The 21,039-nt window shown below is 44.2% G+C and overlaps 1 protein-coding gene across 3 annotated transcripts in view; it reads left to right on the top strand.

Moving 5' to 3' along the window:
- The first annotated feature begins 12,102 nt into the window (after positions 1-12,102).
- NUDT7 (nudix hydrolase 7) overlaps positions 12,103-21,039 on the top strand; it is a 19,298-nt gene continuing 10,361 nt past the window's right edge. For all 3 annotated transcript variants that reach the window (XM_023514137.1, XM_003791312.3, XM_023514136.1), the window contains exons 1-2: positions 12,103-12,183; positions 15,323-15,476. In XM_023514137.1, the coding sequence (XP_023369905.1) occupies positions 12,149-12,183; positions 15,323-15,476 (189 nt within the window). In that variant the 5' untranslated portion in view covers positions 12,103-12,148. The remainder of the gene's footprint in view (positions 12,184-15,322; positions 15,477-21,039) is intronic.

The raw sequence follows: 21,039 nt of genomic DNA, 5'->3' as shown, positions 1-21,039 counted from the left end.
CTGTCTCAAAAAAAAAGAATGGGCTGAACAGTAAATACACAAGCAATAATTTGCAGTGGCTTATTTTTTTTTTACATGCCATGATCACATTACATGTCCTGCATAGTGTGTGTGTATGTGTGATGGGATGGTGGGGGTGGCAGGGTAAGGGGAAGGGTCTCCCCAAGACCCAAGGCTAACAGAGCCCTACCATACTCGGACACAGTTCCCTCAACCAGTGGCCCCAGGATACCGTTGCAAGGCACAAACCAGAAACTCCTCCAGTGGCTGGTTCCTCGGCCTTGAGTGACACATGTCCCTTCCACTTACATTTCATCACCCAAACAAGTCTCATGATTCTACCTGCCTAGGAGGCCTGCTGGGCAGCAGAGTCTCCCGTGTGTCCCAGAAGAAAAAGAAAACTAGAAATTGGTGAGCAATAGTAACTTTGCCGCATGCAGCTGAAATACGTTGCATTGGAGTGGCCCTAAGCACAGTCAGGTAAAGATGAGCCCCAGTTAATGCAATTAAGATCTCTGTAAATCAGGGTGTGTTACGCTGCCATTCGTGGAGAATTTATTATGTACCAGGCACCGACTATCCTGTATTTACGGTAACAATGCCAGCTTTTCTGAGTTCTTCAAAGCTCTCTCTGGTTATAAGTTGTCTTTTTATAGAATTCATAAGTTACTTAAAATCCAATTCCACCAGGGATAGACTGCAATCTTTGGAGGGCCTTCTCCAGTTTACTGGACCAAGTCCAGAGCTGCAACCAGTGTGGACTTTGAAAGGTCAGTTCTCTGAAAATAACATGAAACTCACACACACAGAGGATGTCCCGCCCCTCAGGGTACACCTGCTCTTACTTTCTCTTCTGTCCTATTGACTGAGATGAGACGTGGTCCTCTCCAGAGGCTAGAGAGCCATCTGTGGACGCAACTGTAAGAAAAGACAAAGTGGGGCAGAGCCTGTGGCTCAAAGGAGTAGGGCGCTAGCCCCATCGGCTGGAGGTGGTGGGTTCAAACCCAGCCCCGGCCAGAAACTGCAAAAAAAAAAAAGAAAAAGAAAAGAAAGAAAGAAAAGACAAAGTAGAAAAACTTGGCAAGATATAGACATGGCATGAAAAAGAGGGGGGTTGGGCAGTACCTGTGGCTCAGAGGAGTAGGGCTCCAGCCCCATATGCCAGAGGTGGTGGGTTCAAACCCAGCCCTGTCCAAAAAAAAAAAAAAAAAAAAAAAGAAAGAAAGAAAAGAGAGGGGGTGTTTTCTTTTTTTGGCTAGCTGGGAGTTTGAAGATTAATTGAAGTACAGTGAATATTCAGCCACTTCATCATTGGCTTCTGGTACAATTTCCCCTCTTTCCTATTTGTGGGGTTCATGTTCTCAGTCAGCTTTAGTTCTTTTTTGTTGTTGTTTTTTGGTTTTGTTTCTGTGTTTGAGACAGAGTCTCACTTTGTTGCCCTGGGTAGAGTGCTATAGCATCACCGCTCTCAGCATCTGCCAGCTCTTGGGCTCAAGCAATTCTCTTGCCTCAGCCTCCCAAATACCTGGGACAGTAGGTGCCCATCACAACCCCGACTATTTTTAGAGACTAGGTCCTGCTCCGGCTCAGCCTGGTCTGGGTGAGCTCAGATAATCCACCCACCTTGGCCTCCCAGAGTGCTAGGATGACAGGTATGACCCACTGCGCCCAGTCTTTAGTTCTAACATATGGGAAATAACCTTAAACTATTTTTTAAAATAAGAATGATATACAGGTATGCCTCATTTTACTGTGCCTCCCTTTATTGTACTTCACAGATATATATATTTTTTTTTCTTTTTTTTTTACAAATGAAAGATTTGTGGCAACCCTGTGCCAAGCAAATCTATCTACACCATTCCCTAAGAGCATGTACTCACTTTGTGTTTCTGGGTCACATTTCTGTAATTCCTACAATACGACGGGTCTTTTCATTATTATTATATCTGCCCTGGTGATCTGTGATCAGTGATCTTTGATGTTACTCTTGCAATTGTTTGGGGGCATCAGAAACCATAGCCAAATGAGACAGCAAATTTACTGAATATTGGGCGTGTGGCGACCATTCCACCAACCCACCATTCCTCCAGCCTCTCTTCCTCTTCTTGAGCCTCAGTGATATTGAACTTCAGCCACTTAAAAACCCTACAACAGCCTGTTAAGTGTTCAGGTTAAAGGAAGAGTCACATGTCTAACTTTAACTCAAATGCTAGAAATTATTAAGCTTAGTGAGCAAGGGATGTTGAAAGCCAACACAGGGGAAAGGGGAGAGGGAGGGGAGGGGAAGGGGGAGGATGGGTGGAGGGAGGGTGATTGGTGGGATCACGCCTATGGTTTATCTTATAAGGGCACATGTGAATCTTTCTAAATGTAGAATATAAATGTCTTAACACAATAACTAAGAAAACGACATGAAGGCTATGTTAACCAGTTTGATGAAAATATTTCAAATGTATATAAAAACAGCACACTGTACCCCATGACAGTATTAATGTACACAGCTATGATTTAATTTAAAAAAAAAAAAAAACTTGGAGATTTAACAAGAAAAAAAAAAAAAAAGAAGAAAGCCAACACAGGCTGAAAGCTAGGCCTCCTGCGCCAAAGAGCCAAGTTACTAATGCAAAGGAAAATTTTCTTGAAGGAAATGAAAAGGTTACTGCAGTGAACATATGAATGATTAAAAAAAACACACACACAGACAAAAACAGCCTCATTGCTGCTATGAAGGAAGTGTTAGTGGTTTGAATAGAAGATCAAACCAGCCACAACATACCCTTCATCCAAAGCCCAATCCAGAGCAGAGACCCAACTCTCTTTAATTCTGTGGAGGCTGGAAGAAGTGAGGGAGCTAGTTTAAAGCTAGCACAGCTTGGTTCATAAAGATTAAGAAAAGAAACTGTTTCTGTAACATAAAACTATAAAGTGATGCACCAAGTGCTGAGACAGAAGCTGCAGCTTGTCATCCAGAAGACCCAGCTAAGGGAACTGATGAGATGGCTGTTCTAAGCAACAGATTTTCAATACAGATGAACAGCCTTATGTTGGAAGTAGATGCCAACCGAGACTGTCATAGCAGGAGAACTGTCAACGCCTGACTTCAAAGCTGGCTCTCTGGGTCGGGCTTAGTACAGCTGATGAGTTTAAGCTGAAACCAACGCTCATTTACTATTCGAAGAATTTTAGGGCCCAGAATAATTAAGCTAACTACAGTCTGCCTGTCCTCTCAAAATGGAGCAACAGTGGATGACAGACATCTGTTTATAGCAGGGCTTATTGAATATTTTAGGCCCACTATTGAGACCTACTGCTCAGAAAAATAAGATTCTTTTCAAAATGTTACTGCTCATTGACAATGCCCCTATTCACCCAAAAGCTTTGATGGAGAGATGTCGAGAGAGACTAATGTCATTTTCATGCCTGCTAATACCATATCCTTTCTGTAGCCCATGTACCAAGGAGTAGTTTTGACTTTCAAGTGTCACTATTTAAGCAATACATTTTGTAAAGCCATAGCAGCCATAGACAGTGATTCCTCTAATAGATATAGGCCAAATATATTGAAAACCTTCTGGAAAGAACTCACTATTCTAGATTCCAATAAGAACATCAGGAAGAAGCCAGAATATCAACATGAGTAGAAATTTGGGAGAAGCTGATTAGAACCCTCATGGATCATTTTGAGAGGTTCACGATTTCACAGGAGGTAGGATGTGGGACTCCTATGAAACCTCTTTTTAAAAAGATTTAATTGGAGGAACTAACTGCAGATGTGGTAGAAATAAGAGAATTAGAAGTGGGGTCTGAAGATGTGACTGAATTGCTCCAATCTCATGATGAAACTTTAACAGATGGGGAGCTGCTTCTTACAGATAAACAAAGAAAGCTGTTTCTGGAGATGAAATCTAGTCCTGGCAAAGATGCTATGAGCACGGTTATAAAGGACAATAAAATTCCATCCACTTAGTTAAAGCAGCAGTAGGGTTTGAGAAGATTGACTCTAATTCTGAAAGAAGTTCTGCTATGGCTAAAATGCTACCCAACAGCATTGTAGGCTGCAAAGAAATCTTTCATGAAAGGAAGAGTCAACAGGTGCCCAACTCCACGGAAGTCTCATCAAGGATGTCTGAGGTCATCTACATATGAATGTGTTTATGCATATAGATTTATATAAAGGAGCCATCAAACGCACATTTACAAAATTAGACACAAAAGTATTAAAAAAAACATGATAGATAAGGATTAACATGCCACAGAATGTCTGTTGACACTGGAGTGGAACTCTGTGAATCCTAGCTCCATCTGTACCTGCCTTGTGATACTAAGTTGCGTGTCTGGCCTCTGCCTCTCCATGCTCACCTGCAAGGGAAAGGGGAGAAAAATCAAGTCTTCGTTAAGGGGGGTGATGAGGATTGTACAAGCCTATCCATACAAAAGCAAAGAACGCAATGTTCTACAGTGCCTAACATGGGGGCTGCAAGCTTAAATCATTGTGGACGATGTGTTCCTATTATCCTTACAATGAAGTCAGAGAGAGGAGTGTAAAACTCACTTGACTTTAGCAGGGGGTTATGGAAAAGAACACAGCAACCCCATGGCTGTCCTGGTGGTGGAAGATGCTCTTAGGAACACGTTTTTACTTACACTAAACAGGATCACATTTTAATCACTACACAAGGTCAGAGGAAGACTCATGTAGTAGAAACTGTAAGTATGTCATTTCCCATGGGGCAAAACAAATGGACCTGAGCAAGCTACCTCGCATCTATTTGGGGAACAAAATGTTACTTTTAACCACGAGGAAAGACAGATAACATTAATGGAAATAGCTTCTGCTTTGTGTGTCTCTGCTTCCAAAGCGCATGTGTATTCTGAGCGTCAAAACAGAAAGGAAATACAGTCTGATGGTCAATGTCCTTTCCCAGAAAGATGACCCGCCTCCTAAGATCCCTCTGCTACTTGTTTATAAGGACAATGTCCTTGTGGAGCCCCTGTTTAGGCGTGTTTTATGCTATGCATTTTGCTTCCACGTAGATATTACTGAAGAAAGTTCATTTTGCCTGCACCATCTTGTAAACATTTGTAAAGGAAGATGCCACACGTATATATTATGAGTGTATACAGCATGTTGAAACTATAATCCTTAGACTGTACTAATATAGTTGCTCCTACCCACATGTGGCTATTTAAGCTTAAGTTAATTAAAAGTGAACAAAAGTAAAAGTTCAGTTTCTCGGGACATCAGCCACATTTTACATGCTCAACAGCAGCACGTGATGCGATACTGGCTACCATATTAGGGAGCCCAAATATAGAGCATTTCTATCCCTGCAGAAAATTCTCTTGGCCAGTGCTGCTAGACACACACATAACCTTTCACTGTCAGCTCCTTGAAATGACAGCGGGATGACCGCATTCTCATCTGGCTTCCTCTGAAGACTTCCAGCAATGACCAACACCTTCCCTCCCTACCTGGACTACATCATGGCCATTCCAAGACAGCCATAGGCCAAATGTGGAATCAGAGGTTAGCAGCAAACTCACAGCATCCTTCCCAAAGAGCCTGTCCATCTGTCCCTCTGCCCACGTGGCAGCGTTTGCCATCCCAGTTACACCAGGAGAGGGTGCACGTCAGAGTGTAATTCCTACCAGCAGAGCTCAAGTAGCAAGGGTCCTGGCTGAGGTGACAGGGGATGGGAGGGAGCAGTGATTTTCAACAGCACATGGGTGTGCCACCGAGGGGGTCTTAGGTGTGCTACGGAAAATTTTAAAGACCATTAATTAAATTATTTTTAAAAGAAGTTCAAAGCATAGGGTAGCACCTGTGGCTCAAAGGAGTAGGGCACCAGCTCCCATATACCAGAGGTAGAGGGTTCAAATCCAGCCCTGGCCAAAAACTGAGAAGAAGAAGGAGGAAGAAGAAGGGGTAGGAGGAGAAGGAGAATGAGAAGAAGGGGAAGGAGGAGGAGGAGGAGAAGGAGGAGAAGGAGAAGTTCAAAGCACAGTAAAAAAAAAAAAAAAAAAGGTTGAAAAACACTGAGCTAGATGGATAAAGCACCAGGCTCATCAGCAGTGGTGTCTGGAGTTAGGGAAAAATGTAAATCACTGCCTCCCCCTTACCAGCCTGTAAAAGCCAAGGAGGTTAACTAGGGTGGCAGCCCCAAGGCCAAGGTGAAGCCACAGAGGGTGAATCCCTGTGGAGTGAAGTCTGTTTCATCCACAGATACTGAGCTACCCACAAGCACAGGGGTGGGGGGTGTTAAGTTCATTTCACAACTAATTTTCATGCTGATTGAGAGCAGAATGATCCCCCTTGTGAGACCTCGTCACAGCAGGGGGTGCATCCTAACCAGCCTCCACTTAGATGACAAACCTCCCCGCCCCCAGCTGTTGCTGGTAATTAAACCTACTTGATTGTCCTGTCACACAAAGATTACAGGACCGGAAAGGAACTGAACATAAATAATTTTTATCTCATTTCTGAAAGTGCATAGAAATGGTGTAAAATGTGTGAATGATGTTCCCTTTCAGTGTCTGTCAGATTTTGGCAGGCTGGCTCATAGAAAAAACGGAGATTTAAGGCACCTTAAGATGCAAGCATATATCTGTTTTATTGTTACACAGTGAAAATCAAACATGGATAAAGAAATACTATCCATGAAATCACCATTTGTAGCCCTCAAAATAAATTCTCAGTATTTACACTAAGGAACCCAGGGCATTTCCAGAAACATTTTTTCCCTATAATCCCCACATAACCTTTGGTTCCCAGTCCATACCTGCGGCCAAGAAATCAAGGACTGGGTCTCAGGTCACCGACTTCTTGGCTCAAGTGCCTACCCAGACTTTCCCAGTGCTGGCTAATTTCCATTCTTTCATTTATTTTTTCAGATTCAGGCTCCATTTTTCACTCTTCAAAGTATATGTTAGGTAATAGCCCCCCAAAAGCCCCTTCCCCAGAAAGCCCCTTCCTGCTTTCAAACAGACCAAGACTAGTTGTCTCACTCTTAAAGTTATAGCTCCTTTCAACAGGGAGTTGCCCACTAAACATCTCCTTATCTCCTAATCGTAAAACCTACCTCATCTCCCTGTCCTAATTACCTGCTGAAAATTTCAAACTTATGGCCTGCCCCTAATGGCTCTTCCGGCCAGAGCAGTAACTCCTTATTGGCTAATGTACTATCCCGTCATCATTCTGCAACTTTCCTAAATGAACCTATATAAGTGTGTGCTTTTCTTTAAGTCCCTCCTCCCTTCCTCCCTCCCTCCTTCTCCCTCTCCCTCTCCCTCGCTCCTCTTTCTCCTTCTCTCTCTCCTCTTCTCTCTCCTCTTCGCCCTCTTCTCTCTCCTCTTTTTTCTCTCTGCGGCATCCTGCCCTTGCCAATAAAGACCTTTCATACACGCTTTGGTGGTCTGTGAGATTTCTGCTGGTCAAGTGCCGCCCTTTCAGTATAGACTTCCATCAAAATCCCCCAAGGATCTGGTTGCAAATGCTGATGCTTAGGCCCCATGTCAACCAGCTCCCCCAAGGCTACAGCCCAAATACCTGTTTAAAATCAACCCCCATGGATTCTTGAACAGACTATTTGACACTGGCCCCTTAAGGGCAAGAACCAACTATCACATGTCTTTATATGTCCAAAGTTCAAGGGGAAGCCTAGCTGAGAATCAGCAGAGAACATGCTGAACCAAACTGACAAACTACTTTCTTTTTAATGGGTCGCTCAAAAAAAAAAAAAAAAAAAAAGGCATGTAGGAATCTGTCTACTCCAGCCCACTTTCTACAAAACAATCCATTCAGCAACCTGGGTGCCTCTCCTGAGAGGGACCTGCCCACTATGCCATCTGCCATCACCAGAAAAGAATCACTGCCAAGATTACCAAGAATGGCATCTCCTAGTCCTTCGTGGCCATTAGCTACCCTTCCCTGGGGACCGCCACATCACCATGTGTTAGAAGGAAGTGGCCTTATCTTCCCAGCATTAATTGTCCCTCTTTGGAGCACTTAAATCTGTGTCTTCAACCCTTATTTCAGAGCCACCTAAAGAGGTCTTCTTAGAAATGCATGTTCCTGAATTGCACCCAAAGGTAAGAATTCACAGGTTGGGATTTGGGGAGTTGTCCAGGCAGCACCCTACTCCTGGATGATTTTGACACTGAGGACTTCTGATGCATTTGTAGAGAAATAACCATCCTGGCTTGGTGCCTGTGGCTCAAGCAGCTAAGGCATCAGCCACATACACCTAAGATGGCAGGTTCGAATCCAGCCCGGGCCCGCCAAACAACAATGATGGCTGCAACCAAAAAAAATAGCCGGGTATTGTGGCGGGCGCCTGTAGTCCCAGCTACTTCAGAGGCTGAGGCAGGAGACTCGCTTGAGCCCAAGAGTTGGAGGTTGCTGTGAGCTGTGATGCTACAGCACTCTACCCAGGGAACAGCTTGAGGCTCTAGCTCAAAAAAAAAAAAAAAAAAAAGAAAAGAAAAGAAAAGAAAAGAAATATCCATCCTAAGTCACCTCACAAAGAAATCCCTCCACTTCCTTTCCTCCGGGGGCTAAGACTGTGTTTCCCTGCCTCTTCCCGGTTTAGGAGGAGGAGGGGAGACTTGGTGCTGTGGGGGTAAGAAGTGAGTGGGGGAAGGAATTAAGAAGGGGAAGTATCTGCTTTGTGAACATTCAACCCAGCAGCCTTGAAAGTCCGGTGAGACTTAACCCGAAAGTCCTTTCCTAAGGATTCCCTCCAAGAGCTTAGAGAACTTCTTACAAACTGGGGGGGAAGGGGAGGGATTCATATTACTTGAGCATTATTTTTTCACCCTAGTAACTTGTTAAGAGTTCCCTGTTTTTTTTCTACTACCTACCTAGACCCCCACTGCCTACCCCTAGGCATAATTAATTGCTTCCCTGCTGTGTCTCACTTTTGCAGAGTGCTTAAGACCCTTTTCCTTGATTAGAGCACTCAACCGGCATTAAAGCTAATTGTTTGTTGTAGGTCTCTTCCCCAGATACCCTGTGCTCCTGAAAGCTGGTTGGTGTTTTTATTTTCTCTGCACCTCGGAGGCCTGGCCCTGGGAGGTGTTTAAATAAAGGTTCCAGGTGGGTGGTTTGCAGACAAGGCCCACCCTGGCCCCTAGGTTGTGCCTCTTTGAGAGATCTGCACCTGTAAGTGTCAACGCCTCAGACTATCCCCATCTTTTTATAGCTTTGCTTCTCTTTAACTCATTTCCTACCAACAAATCTGTATGCAAAAATTATAGACACAAGTCATTGCTCTTCAGAGGCACCACCAATTAACCTTGAAGCTCTGTTGTTTTGCTGGTGCAGAGATACAGACACGTAGAACCTTATCACAATACGTTTCACAATGGGTTGTAACCAGCCTCACCAAAGCCATAAAAGGCAAGTAGTTTTACAGCAGTATTTCTGAACTTGAAACAAGAGTGCTCAGAATGTAGAGGAGTTTTCAGAAAACTTAAAAACCTCTTTTTCTGGTTCTTAGAGCTGAGACTTTTGGAAGAGCCCGCTGATTGCATCTGTACTCTTGCGACTGCCAACTCACCTTCCACTAAGATTGTCCGAAAACCCAGACTTGCTAGTCCTCTCTGCTTAGGAAGGTCAACTTCCATCTTCCTGTGGTATCTGAGAAGTTCTGGCATTGAACTGGGGTGAGAGTCCCCAAGAAAGGATAGGAGGCCAGTCCAGCAACAAGGAAAGACTTTAATAGAGGGGAAAAGAAGGATGGAGACTGAGCAGGTATCAGCTCAGCTCCCACACAGTTGCTAAAGGCTTTTAGTAGCCGTATCAGTAGAGCTGGAATGGGGCAGTGAGCCCCGAGTACCACCTAGGGCACTTCTCTAGTGCTGGTCGGAAATTATGGGCATATCCCTGGGGTCAGGATTATGGATGGGTAGGGTCTTTCCAGGAACCTTTAGGCACTCCAGGAATCTGGGGAGGGGACTGCTAGTTTCTGATCTGATTTTCTAAAGTGGCAACACTCCTGTCGCAGTTATTATTACCAGATGAAGACGGTCTGGCCGCCCGCCACTGTTAGCCAATATACAGAGACAGAGAGCAATAAGTCCACCAAACTTTATTGGTCAGAAGGCGAGGATTCTGGATTCAGTGAGAGTAGCCTCTCCAAGATTGTTCTGTTCTTCTAGTTCCAAAATTACAGTTTTATATGTAATGGCTCACAGCAAAGACCACAATAACTTAGTTTAAATAATAATCAGCACAACTCAGTGACAATCTATTATAACATTTCCAATTCAAAAGTTAATTCCTAAACTATTTCTTTAGGGTGGGAGTTAAATTTATAAAACAAAAAGAATGAGAGACAGGAGTGAAGACCAGCTATATCGTGTCCACCTTAGCCTGGCAGACTCCATCCTATTCTTACTACATGTGAGAATTCCTTTCCCACAGGTTCCAAAGCCTTCTCACCTTGGGACTCTACTCTGCCAAATAAATGCCCTTTTTGTTCCAGCCACACTGAACCACCTGCCCCTCTGAACAAGCCTCCCCTCCCAAGCGTGGCTTCTGCTATTTCCCTGCCTTGAATGCTCTATCCCCCACCTTGGCCTCTTGAAATACTGGATACCCCCTTAACCAGCCTCCCTAACCCAACACCAGCTGCGGCTCCCCGGCTGGGATCCATACCTGGCTCCACCTTTCCTGTGTGACCATAGGAAAGACACTCAACCACTCTGAACCTCAGTTTGCTCATCTTCAAAAATAACAATTCAAAGACTGTCTGAAAGAAAACAAAATCCCCAGACAATAATTTTCAGCCTCCAACTCAATTCTCTGAACCATTCTCACTTGCCTTCCCTTCTCACCCAGAGCCAAGATTACACTATGAGTAGAGCTGAGACCTTGGGTATCACCCCGTGGGACTAGGAGGACTTAGAGGTCAAGGGACCATGTCTCAGTCCTATCCCAGGGCCTAGCACATTGTAGCTATGCAATGAATATTGTATACGAGGTTAGCATGTCTTGTCAGCAATCAGACTGATATAATTCACAGGCCAATTGCTTCTGTGTGATGGTGGTGAAATAAATGGCTCCATTCAAGCCTCTTCCCCCACTTGACTGTGAGTGCCACGTGACCCTTTATTGGTTGTGGGATCTGCACCTGGCACCAGTAGGTGCTCAGTAGACACAGGCTGCCTGGTGTTCAGGAAAGCTGAGCTGCCTTTATCTTTCCAGCAACAGTGGCTGTGGGATGTGAGTGCTAGAATCTTCTCACCTCACCAGCAGCATTGCCACTTTTTTTTTTTAAGACAAGATCTCACACTGTCTCCAAGCCAGAGTTCAGTGTCCTTATCACAGCAGCCTCAAACTCCTGGGCTCAAGCAATCCTCCTGCCTCAGCCTCCTAAATAACTGAAATGATAGGTGTGTACCACCACGCCCGGCTAATTTTTGTATTTTATTTTTTTAAGAGGAGTCTCACTGTCACCTGGGATTGAGCATCATGTCATCATCATAGTTCACAGCAACTTCAAACTCTTGGGCTCAAGCGAACCTCTTGCCTCAACTTCTCAAGTAGCTGAGACTACAGGCGCCCGTCACAATGCCCAGCTAATTTTTTCTATTTTTTAGTAGATACGAGGCCTCACTCTTGCTCAGGCTGGTTTAGAACTCCTGAGCTCAAGCGATCCACCAGCTTTGGCCTCCCAGAATGCTAGGATTACAGGCATGAACCACCATGCCTGGCCTAATTTTTCTATTTTTTGTAAAGACAAGGTCTGGGCTCTTGTTCAAACTGCTCTCAAACTCAATGAGCACAAGCCATCCTCCTGCCTTGGCCTCTCAGAGTGCTAGGATTGCAGGTGTGAACCACCACACCTGGCCATTTTCTCTGAAAAGGAAAAACTTTTACAATTGTAAATCTCTCAACGCCTCATAATTTGTAGGGTAAAGAAACCTAGGCCCAGCAACAACGCCCCGCCTCTGGTCCCGCCTCTGCGCATAGGCCCCGCCCCGAGTCCTACCATAAGCCCCTCCCTCACGCTTGGGCCTGCGGTCTTAAGCTCCGCCCCGCTCCAAGCCCCGCCTCCGCCCCCGTGGCCGGTGCTGTTCTGCGCAGGTCTGTCTCGCGCAGCCCCTGCGGAGAGTCGCTGACAGGAAACAAAAGTCCCACACGACAATGTCGGGACCTTGTCTTCCCCAGGAGGCAGTCAGGTAAACCTTTCCCGGCCCCTAGCACTCCGAGCCCGGCCTGGGCCGGCCTTGATCGCAGCGGGGGCCGCCGAGGCCTTGCGGCCGGGCTTGATTTTGCTGCTCCCTCTGTCCCGCGGCCCCTGCGTGGTGCGCTAGCCCTTGTGGCCGTACGCAGAGTCTCAGACCTTTGCACCTTTTGCAGCCAGAAACAGCTTGCTGTAGCCGACATCGTGCACTCACAAGCGGGTTTCTGCCCCTTCCCCGAGGCCAAAGCGCTTCTCCGCAAGGCGCTGCCGCTCCGCTGTCGGACCTCGGGAGCCCTGCTGGTGGCGCACCTCCGTGCCAGGAGCGCGGGTTCAAGTTCCGGCACCTGCTTCTAGGTGTGACCTCGGGTCTGTGTGTCAGTTAGGGGACTTCTCTGAGCCAGACGTGATCCTGTCCTCACTTCCCGGGCTGCCATCTTCATAACATGAACACATGTTTTTGCAGCCTTTTACTTCTTCTGGCCCCTCTGGTCAGTTCTTGGGGCTTGTTCTTAAAAGACACCGTCCATCCACTCGCACTCTGGGCCCGTCTGTTTCCTGGGTGTATCGCATGGACACTGGTACCCCCTCTCCTCATGCCACCAGTATTCACATCTAGTGTGCACTCTGCCACGTTGGAAGAGGCAAAGAAAAAGTTGCCTACAAATAACCACTCATCTAAAAATAGGAAAATTTATGACAGGGGTTACCGTTCATTGAGTACCAGCCACAGTATGGGAAATGCATCATTTAATCTTCATAAATAGACTCAAGCATGTCACAGCTGAAGTGAAACGCAGAGAAATTATTCCTATACACTTTTGAAACCAATTTTGACTGTCTTAAACATCTGATTTTGCCTACTATGCAAAACTACCTTATGTGAGAAAAAGTAAAATCAAACTGTTTGTTTTTGAAGGCTGCTGCAAACAGAGTGGCTTACAAAGGTAGAAATGTATTCTCTCATGGTTCAGAAGGCTAGAAGTGTGAAATCAAAGTGTCAGCAGGCACACACTCCCTCTGAAGGCTCTAGGGGGATAATGTTTCCACACCTCTTCCAGATCCCGGTGGCTTCTAGAAACATGGCCCCAACCTCTGTCTTCACAGGGCCTTCTCCCCTGTGCGTCTGTGTCCTCTCCTCTTTCAAGTACACCAGTCATGGGATTGGGGAGTCACCCTAAATCCAGGGTAATTTCATCTCAAGATCTTAATTACATCTGAAAAGATCCTATTTCTGAATAAAGTCACATTCTGAAATTCTGGGTAGATACAAATTTGGGGAGGTTGGGGGTGGACACCATTCAACTCATACAAACCAGCAACTAAATACGCCTGTCTAAAGGATCAAACCGTTGTAGAGGTAATTTCACCTCCTTGGTTAAATACATTCCTGGGTATTTTATTTTATTTTGTTGTAGCTATTGTAAATGGGATTGAGTTCTTGATTTGGTTCTCACCTTGGTCATTATTGATATACAGATTTTTGTACACTGATTTTGTATCCTAAGACTTTACTGAATTCATTTATCAAATCCAGTCTTTTGGAGGAGGCTTCTGGATTTTCTAAGCATAAGATCATCTCATTAGCAAACTTCATTTGACTTCCTTTTTTTTCCAATTTGGATGCCCTTTATTTCCTTCTCCTGCCCCACTGCTCTGGCTAAGACTTCCAGAACTTTGTTGAACAGCAGTGGTAGAAGGGGGCACCCTTGTCTTTTGTTCCAATTCTTAGGGGAAATGCTTTCAATTTTCACCATTCCATAGGACGTCAGCTGTGGGTTTATCATACAGGGCTTTGATTATTTTGAGGTATGCTATTTCTTTGCCTAGTTTGTCAATGGTTTTTATCATGGAGGGATGCTGGATTTTATTAGATGTTTTCTTGGCATCAGTTGAGATGATCATATGCTTTTTAATTCCGTTTATGGGATCAATCACGCTTATGATTGGCATATGTTGAACCATCCTTCCGTCCCTGGATGAAAGGTACCACGTGAAAAAGCCACCATTTGTGGTTATAAATCCAAATACTCGCTTCTTATTAGGAAATGGTTCTGAAAATTTTGTTTCCGTGGTCCACAGCATCAGTAACACCATCACTGGAAGTTTGATATAAATGCCAATTCTCGGGGACTCACTCCAAAGTTCATGAGTCACAATGTAGGAGTGAGCCCAGCAGTGTGTGTTTGCCCTCCAGGTAATACTGTTATTGCTCAAGTTTGCCACTGACATGGCATACGGAGGGCCAGGTTAAGAGAAAGTATTCTAACCTTAGAATGACTTTGAGGAAACCTATCTTGTCTGAATATAATTATGGATTTCAAAGTTCAAATACTGCATTATTGAAAAAACATTTTACCACTTGTTTTTTTGTTTGTTTGTTTTGCAGTTTTTGGCCAGGGCTGGATCTGAATGGGCCACCTCTGGTATGTAAGGCCAGTGCCTATTCCTTTGAACCACAGGCACCGCCCTTTACCACTTATTTTTAAAAGACGAATTCTGGCCATTTTGCCTAGGCTGTTCTTAAACTACCAGGGTCTTAAACTCTGGTTTAAGGATCCCTTAAGTGATCCCTTAAACCAGGATCCCTTAAGTGATCCACCCACATCTGTCTCTCTCTCTTTTTTTTTTTTTTTTGCAGTTTTTGGCCGGGGCTGGGTTTGAACTCGCCACCTCCATATGGGGTTGATGCCCTACTCCTTTGAGCCACAGGCGCTGCCCCACATCAGTCTCTTGAGTAGCTGGGATTACAGGTGTGACCCACCATCCTTGGCTTATTTTACCATATTTTAATTTAAAATTTAATTCGTGTTTCAAAGTGAACCTCTGTGCTAAACTCTGTGCTTAGTGATTTTTTTGCCTCGTTTTCATCTTGCCAACAACCATGTAATTTAGATACTATTATTGAAAAGCGCACTGACACTCATAAATGACCAACCACACACACAACCACGCAGAAATGTAGGGAGGATTAGACACTTTTGGGGGGTGGGGCCAGGGGTGGGTTTGAACCCGCCACCTCTGGTATATGGGGCCAGCTCCCTACTCCTTTGAGCCACAGGCGCTGCCCGTGGATTAGACACTTTTTACCGTAACTCTGCTTACCAACATGTCTGTCTGGTCTGTTTCCATTTTAGAAACAGTCTGATAGAGGATGCTAAGGTCCGCTTAAGGAAGCATGATGTTGGGAGCAAATATTCTCACTTGTCATATACCAAATACTCCATCCTTTTACCATTGTTGGCTAAAGAAGGAAAACTCCATTTGCTGCTCACCACCCGGTCAGAGAAGGTAGGTGGACAAAAGGCCCCTGCCATTCATTAAATCTCAGGGGATTTGAAAATCTCGTGCAATTTTGTCACTTGTGCACATTTTGAGGCCACAAATGGACTTTCAAAACTGTGATGTCAAAGGGTTACAGGAGGCCACAGGATAACGTGCGTTTTTTTGGAGAAGGTTTTGGAAAGAAAGGGAATTTAGGTAGCAGGTAATTTAAAATGCTTTCAGATCAGGATTACCTAACATTGGTGCTGTTGGCATTTGGACTGGGTAATTCTTTGTTGTGGAGGCTGTTCTGTGCATTGTGGGGAGTTTAACATCATCCGTGGCCTCTGTCCCCCACATGCTGTTAGCAAACGTACACTCGCACACACATACACACATGCTCCTTTGTGACCACCACTGATGTCTGTAACACTGCCTATGTCCTGGCAGGGATGAAGGGATGCAAAATTTCCCTCACCAAGAACCACCATTTTAGACTAATTCCACCCCCAATGAAATGTGAAAATACTCCCGGGGTGTCCAACCCTTCATATATATAATATATAATATATATATAATATATATATATTTTTTTTGAGACAGTGTCTCACTATGTTGCCCTTGGTAGAGTGCCGAGGCGTCACAGCTCACAGCAACCTCAAACTCTTGGCCTCAAGTGATTCTCTTGCCTCAGCCTCCCAAGTAGCTGGGACTACAGGTACCTGCCATAACGCCCAGCTATTTTTAGAGACAGGGTCTTGCTCTTGCTCAGGCTGGTCTCAAACCTGTGAGCTCAGGGCAATCCACCCACATCAGCCTCCCAGAGTACTAGGATTACCGGCATGAGCAACCCTTTTTCTTTTCTGCTACACACAGGATGAAGAGTTGTTTTGGGCCACAGTTAAATACACAGTCATGATAGCTGAGGAGCAAACAAAAAAAAAAAAAAACAGTCTGTGCATACTTTTTGTGATATTCAACGCTACAGATACTAAAATAGTCCTCCATTAGTCTGCGTGTGGTCCACTGGCTATAGGTTGGACACCCCTGTTAGAGGATAGAAGTTAATAGCCTAGTCCCTGAAGCTATCTGCCTACCTTGAATGCTGTGTGACTCTATCCTAATTACTTAACCTGTCTGTGCTTTAGTCTCTTCACTTCTAAAATGAGGACAAAATACTAGGATGTGTTTCATACAGCTGCTATAAGAACTTCACAGGGTAGCAAATATAAAATACCTGAAACAGCCATGGCACTTGGCAAGCAAAGATTCAGTAAGTTACAGCTGACATCCTTAGTGTTAAGTGCCAGAAACAGCCTGCAGTGTTAAGGTAAACTCTTTCAGCTAGAGAATGGGCTGGGAATAGAGTTTCTGGCTTATTACCCCTGTGCCCCCGAGTACGGTTATTTGCCTTTGCTTTTGGGATATTTCCAAGGAAAAGTTGGGGAAGCAGTAATTTCATTTCAAATTCAAATACAAAAAGAAAATGGATCGTCATAACATGGCTTTTTAAGCAAAATAATGGCAGGTATCTTGTTAGCAAAAAGAAAGACAAAAATAAACATGAGGAATCAATGAGTGGAATTTTGTGCACTTGGGAGTAGACTGGTGTAGATTCTTTTTGGTCTGGGCCAGGCAGCAATGACTTAAATTCGAGGGGAGATATTTCCGTGGAAACCAGAGGACCAGAGTGTGTTCCCTGCCCTGCCAGTAAGCACAGGAGAAGCACTTCATTTTTTAAATTATCAGAGAAACAAGTAGAAAATCTGGATAAGACCAAAATCTCAAGCAAGTGGGTCTTTGGTCTCTCTCTCTCTCCTTTTATTTTTTTCTCCCAGAACAGATTTGCCTATTGATTGTTAAGGTCATTTTTAAGTTAAGTATTTAATTAAATCTGCCTGTGGGGTGAGAAGTTCTCCTGGGGGCGTAACCAGATCTCTGCCCCTCCCTTATACAAGCAGAGGGCTCAAAGGAAATATCCTCCCAGGAGATGGGAAAGGGGACTCCAGGCATCAGCACAACCCCCTTAAATGTGTGCTGTCCTGCTAGGTCTGGAAGTTGGATCAAAGTTCTTAATCTCCCTGGGTCTCAGTTTTCTCATCTCTAAAATGGGACAGAAAGTAGAAGATGTGTTTTGAGAGTAAAAGATGTCACGGGCGCTGGCGTGCTGTAAATGCTGCATGCTGGTGGCTATTACACGTTTTCATTTATTCCTTGTCCCGGTCCACCTGGGTTAAGGGGCTCCTCTCAGAGCCCTGGAGCCCACAAAGAGCTGGCAAACCCCCCTTCCTCCAGCACACACCTTTGTACCTTGAAAGCCACTGACTTTATGACTCTCAGGAATGAACTGCCTTGCATTACCATTACTCTCTCATCCCTCACTCCCTGTATCCTCCCGTTTCCCCACCCAGTTCCCCATCCCCAGCTCTCCCTCTCTCTGGGGCTTGAAATCAGCAAGAGAACATTCAAGAACAAGAAATAGACTGAAGTCTGAGGCAATGAGGCTGCAACCTTATTTAGCTTCTGAGTAGAATTTCATAAGATTTTATTTAATAAAAAATGTATACTATTTACCAAAAAATAAATGGAAAGCTTCTATATTTAGATAGGTTGTTTGCAGTGCTGACAGTTTGTGGATAGTTTTAGAAATTTGCCTGCCTTCTTCAAAAGAATATAATTTTTCTTCTTTATACATTTATTTAAAATTTTATATTGAGAGAGAAGTTTTGTTTTTGCGGGGAGACAGAGTCTCAAGCTGTTGCCCTGGGTAGAGTGCCATGGCGTCATCATAGCTCACAGTAACCTCCAACTCTTGGGCTCAAAGCCATCTCTTGCCTCAGTTTTTCTATTTTTAGTAGAGACAGGGTCTCGCTCTTGCTCAGGCTGGTCTCAACCTTCTGAGCTCAGGCGATCCACCCGCCTTGGCCTCCCAGAATGCTGGGATTACAGGTGTGAGCCACCGCGCCCAGCCAGGGAGATAAAATTGTATATATTTATCGTCTGTAACATGATGTTTTGAAGTTTATATTCACTGTGGGTGACTGAGTGTGGCTACCTCACATAGGTTTGTGGTCTTTCCAAGGAACAGTGAGGAAGCAGTAATTTCATGGTTATCCAAATACAAAAAGAAAACGGATCACAATAACATAGCTTTTTTGTTTTTGTTTTTTGAGACAGAGTCTCACTCAGTCATGTAGAGTAGAGTGCCATGGACTCAGCCTAGTTCCCAGCAACCTCAAACTCCTAGTGATTCTCCTGCCTCAGCCTCCTAAGTATGTGGAACTACAGGCACCCACCACCATACCTGGCTAATTTTTCTAAGCTTTAGTAGAGATGGAGTCTTGCTTTGTTCAGACTGGTCTCAAACTCCTGAGCTCCAGGGATCCTCCCGCCTCGACCTCCCAGAGTGCTAAGATGACAGGCATGAGCCATAGCTCCCAGCCACAAAGTTATTTTTGTGGTGAGAACACTTTACATTTGCTCATCATTTTTAAAGAACATAATGTGTTGTTAATGATAGTCACCATGTCCTATAACAGATTTCTTGAATCTACTTCTCACATCTGAGATTTCATATTTTCCAATGAACATCTCCCCAACCCCCTCAGCCACTGGTAACCACCATTCTTCTCTCTACTTCTAGGAGATCAACTTTTAACATGGACTTTTTCTTTGCCTGGCTTATTTCACTTCCATAATTTCCCTCAGGTTCATCCAGACTGTCACAAACAGCAGGCTGCCCTTTTCATGGCTGAATAGTATTCCATGGTGTGTATCCATCACATTTTGGTTATTCATTTATTGATGGACTTAGGTTGCTTCCATATCCTGGCTATGAATAATGCTGCAATAAACATGGATGTGCAGATATCGCTTTGATATAGTGATTTCATACCTTTGGATATATGAACCCAGTAGTGAGATTGGTGGACTATATGGTAGTTCTATTTTTAATTTTTTGAGGTGCCCTCCATCCTGTCTTCCACAATGACTATACTAACTTAGGTTCCCACTGACAATGGGCAGGGTTCCCGTTCTCCACAGCTTTCATATTTAACACTTATCTTTTGCCTTTTTGATAATGGCCATTCCAATAGGTATAACGTGATACCCCATTGTGGTTTTGATTTGCATTTAGCTGATGACTAGTGACATTAAGCAATTATTCATGTACCTGTTTGGCCATCTGTATATCTTCTTTTGAGAAATGTCTATTTGGGTTCCTTGCCCATTTTTTAATTGGGTTATTTTTCTTTTGCTGTGGAGTTGAGTTCCTCATCTGTTTTATGAACCCCTTGTCGGATACATGGTTTGCAGATAATCTCCCATCCTGTAGATTGCCCGACTGTCTCTTCCCTCTGTTCGTTGTTCCCTTGGCTGTGCACAAGCTTTTCATTTGACGTCATCCCATCTGTTTATTTTTTGCTTTTGTCACCCATACTTTTGAGTTTTACTCAAAACAATCATTTCTCAGACCAAGCACAGCATTTTCCTAAGAGTACTCGCTAATCAAATGACCTTGTCCTAGTCCTATTCCCTATTAATCGGATCGGTGTGCGAGGCAGCTTGAACTGGTAGGCGATGAGTCTTCTTGAAAAGCTTTCAAAATACAGTCACGTGGCACATAACAGCATTTTGGTCAATGTTGTACCACGTCTATGACAGTGGTACCACAAGATCATGATGGAGCCAAATATTTATTGCCTAGTAACATTGTAGCCGTCATAACGTCATAGTGCAACATATTATCCACATGTTTATGGCAATGACACTGGTGCAAACAAACCTGCCAAGCTGCCAGTTGTATAAAAGTAGTCAACACCAATTATGTATCCTACACAATACTTGGCAATGATAATGAATGACTGTTACTGGCTTGTGTATTTATTATACTGTTTAATCATTATTTTAGAGCATACTCCATATATATATAATACATATTATATATGATATATAAAATGTACACAATATGTGTAGCATATATAAGCATTTAAAATACATATTTTTTTTTTTTGGAGACACAGTTTTACTTTGTCAGCCTGGGTAGAGTGCTGTGGCGTCACAGCTCACAGCAACCTGAAACTCTTGGTCTTAAGCAATTCTCTTGCCTCAGCCCCCCAAGTGGAAGGGACTACAAGGGCCTGCCACAACGCCCAGCTATTTTTTTTGTTGCGGTTGTCATTGTTTAGCTGGCCTGGGCCAGGCTCAAACTCATCAGCCTTGGTGCATGTGGCTAGCACCGAACCCTAACCCTGTAGGTGCTGAGCCTAAAATACATGTATATATTTTAAAGTTAGCTGTAAAAGAGTCTCACTTAGGATGTATTCCAGAAGAAGGCATTGTCATGACAGGAGGTGACAGCTCCATGCATGTCACTGCCTTTGAAGACCTTTTGGTAGGACAAGAAGTAGACCTGATGATTTGAGACTCCTGCCTAGGCTAATGTGTGGGTGTTGTGTCTTCATTTTTAACATAGTTTAAAAAGTTTTAAAAAAAAAAGGGGGCGGAGCCTGTGACTCAAAGGAGTAGGGCGCTGGCCCCATATATACTGGAGGTGGTGGGTTCAAACCCAGCCCCCGGCCAAAAACTG

Source organism: Otolemur garnettii, unplaced genomic scaffold (assembly GCF_000181295.1).
Source record: "Otolemur garnettii isolate 467f Iridium unplaced genomic scaffold, OtoGar3 scaffold00047, whole genome shotgun sequence".
Lineage (NCBI taxonomy): Eukaryota > Metazoa > Chordata > Mammalia > Primates > Galagidae > Otolemur > Otolemur garnettii.
This window is presented reverse-complemented; position numbering and strand designations above follow the sequence as displayed.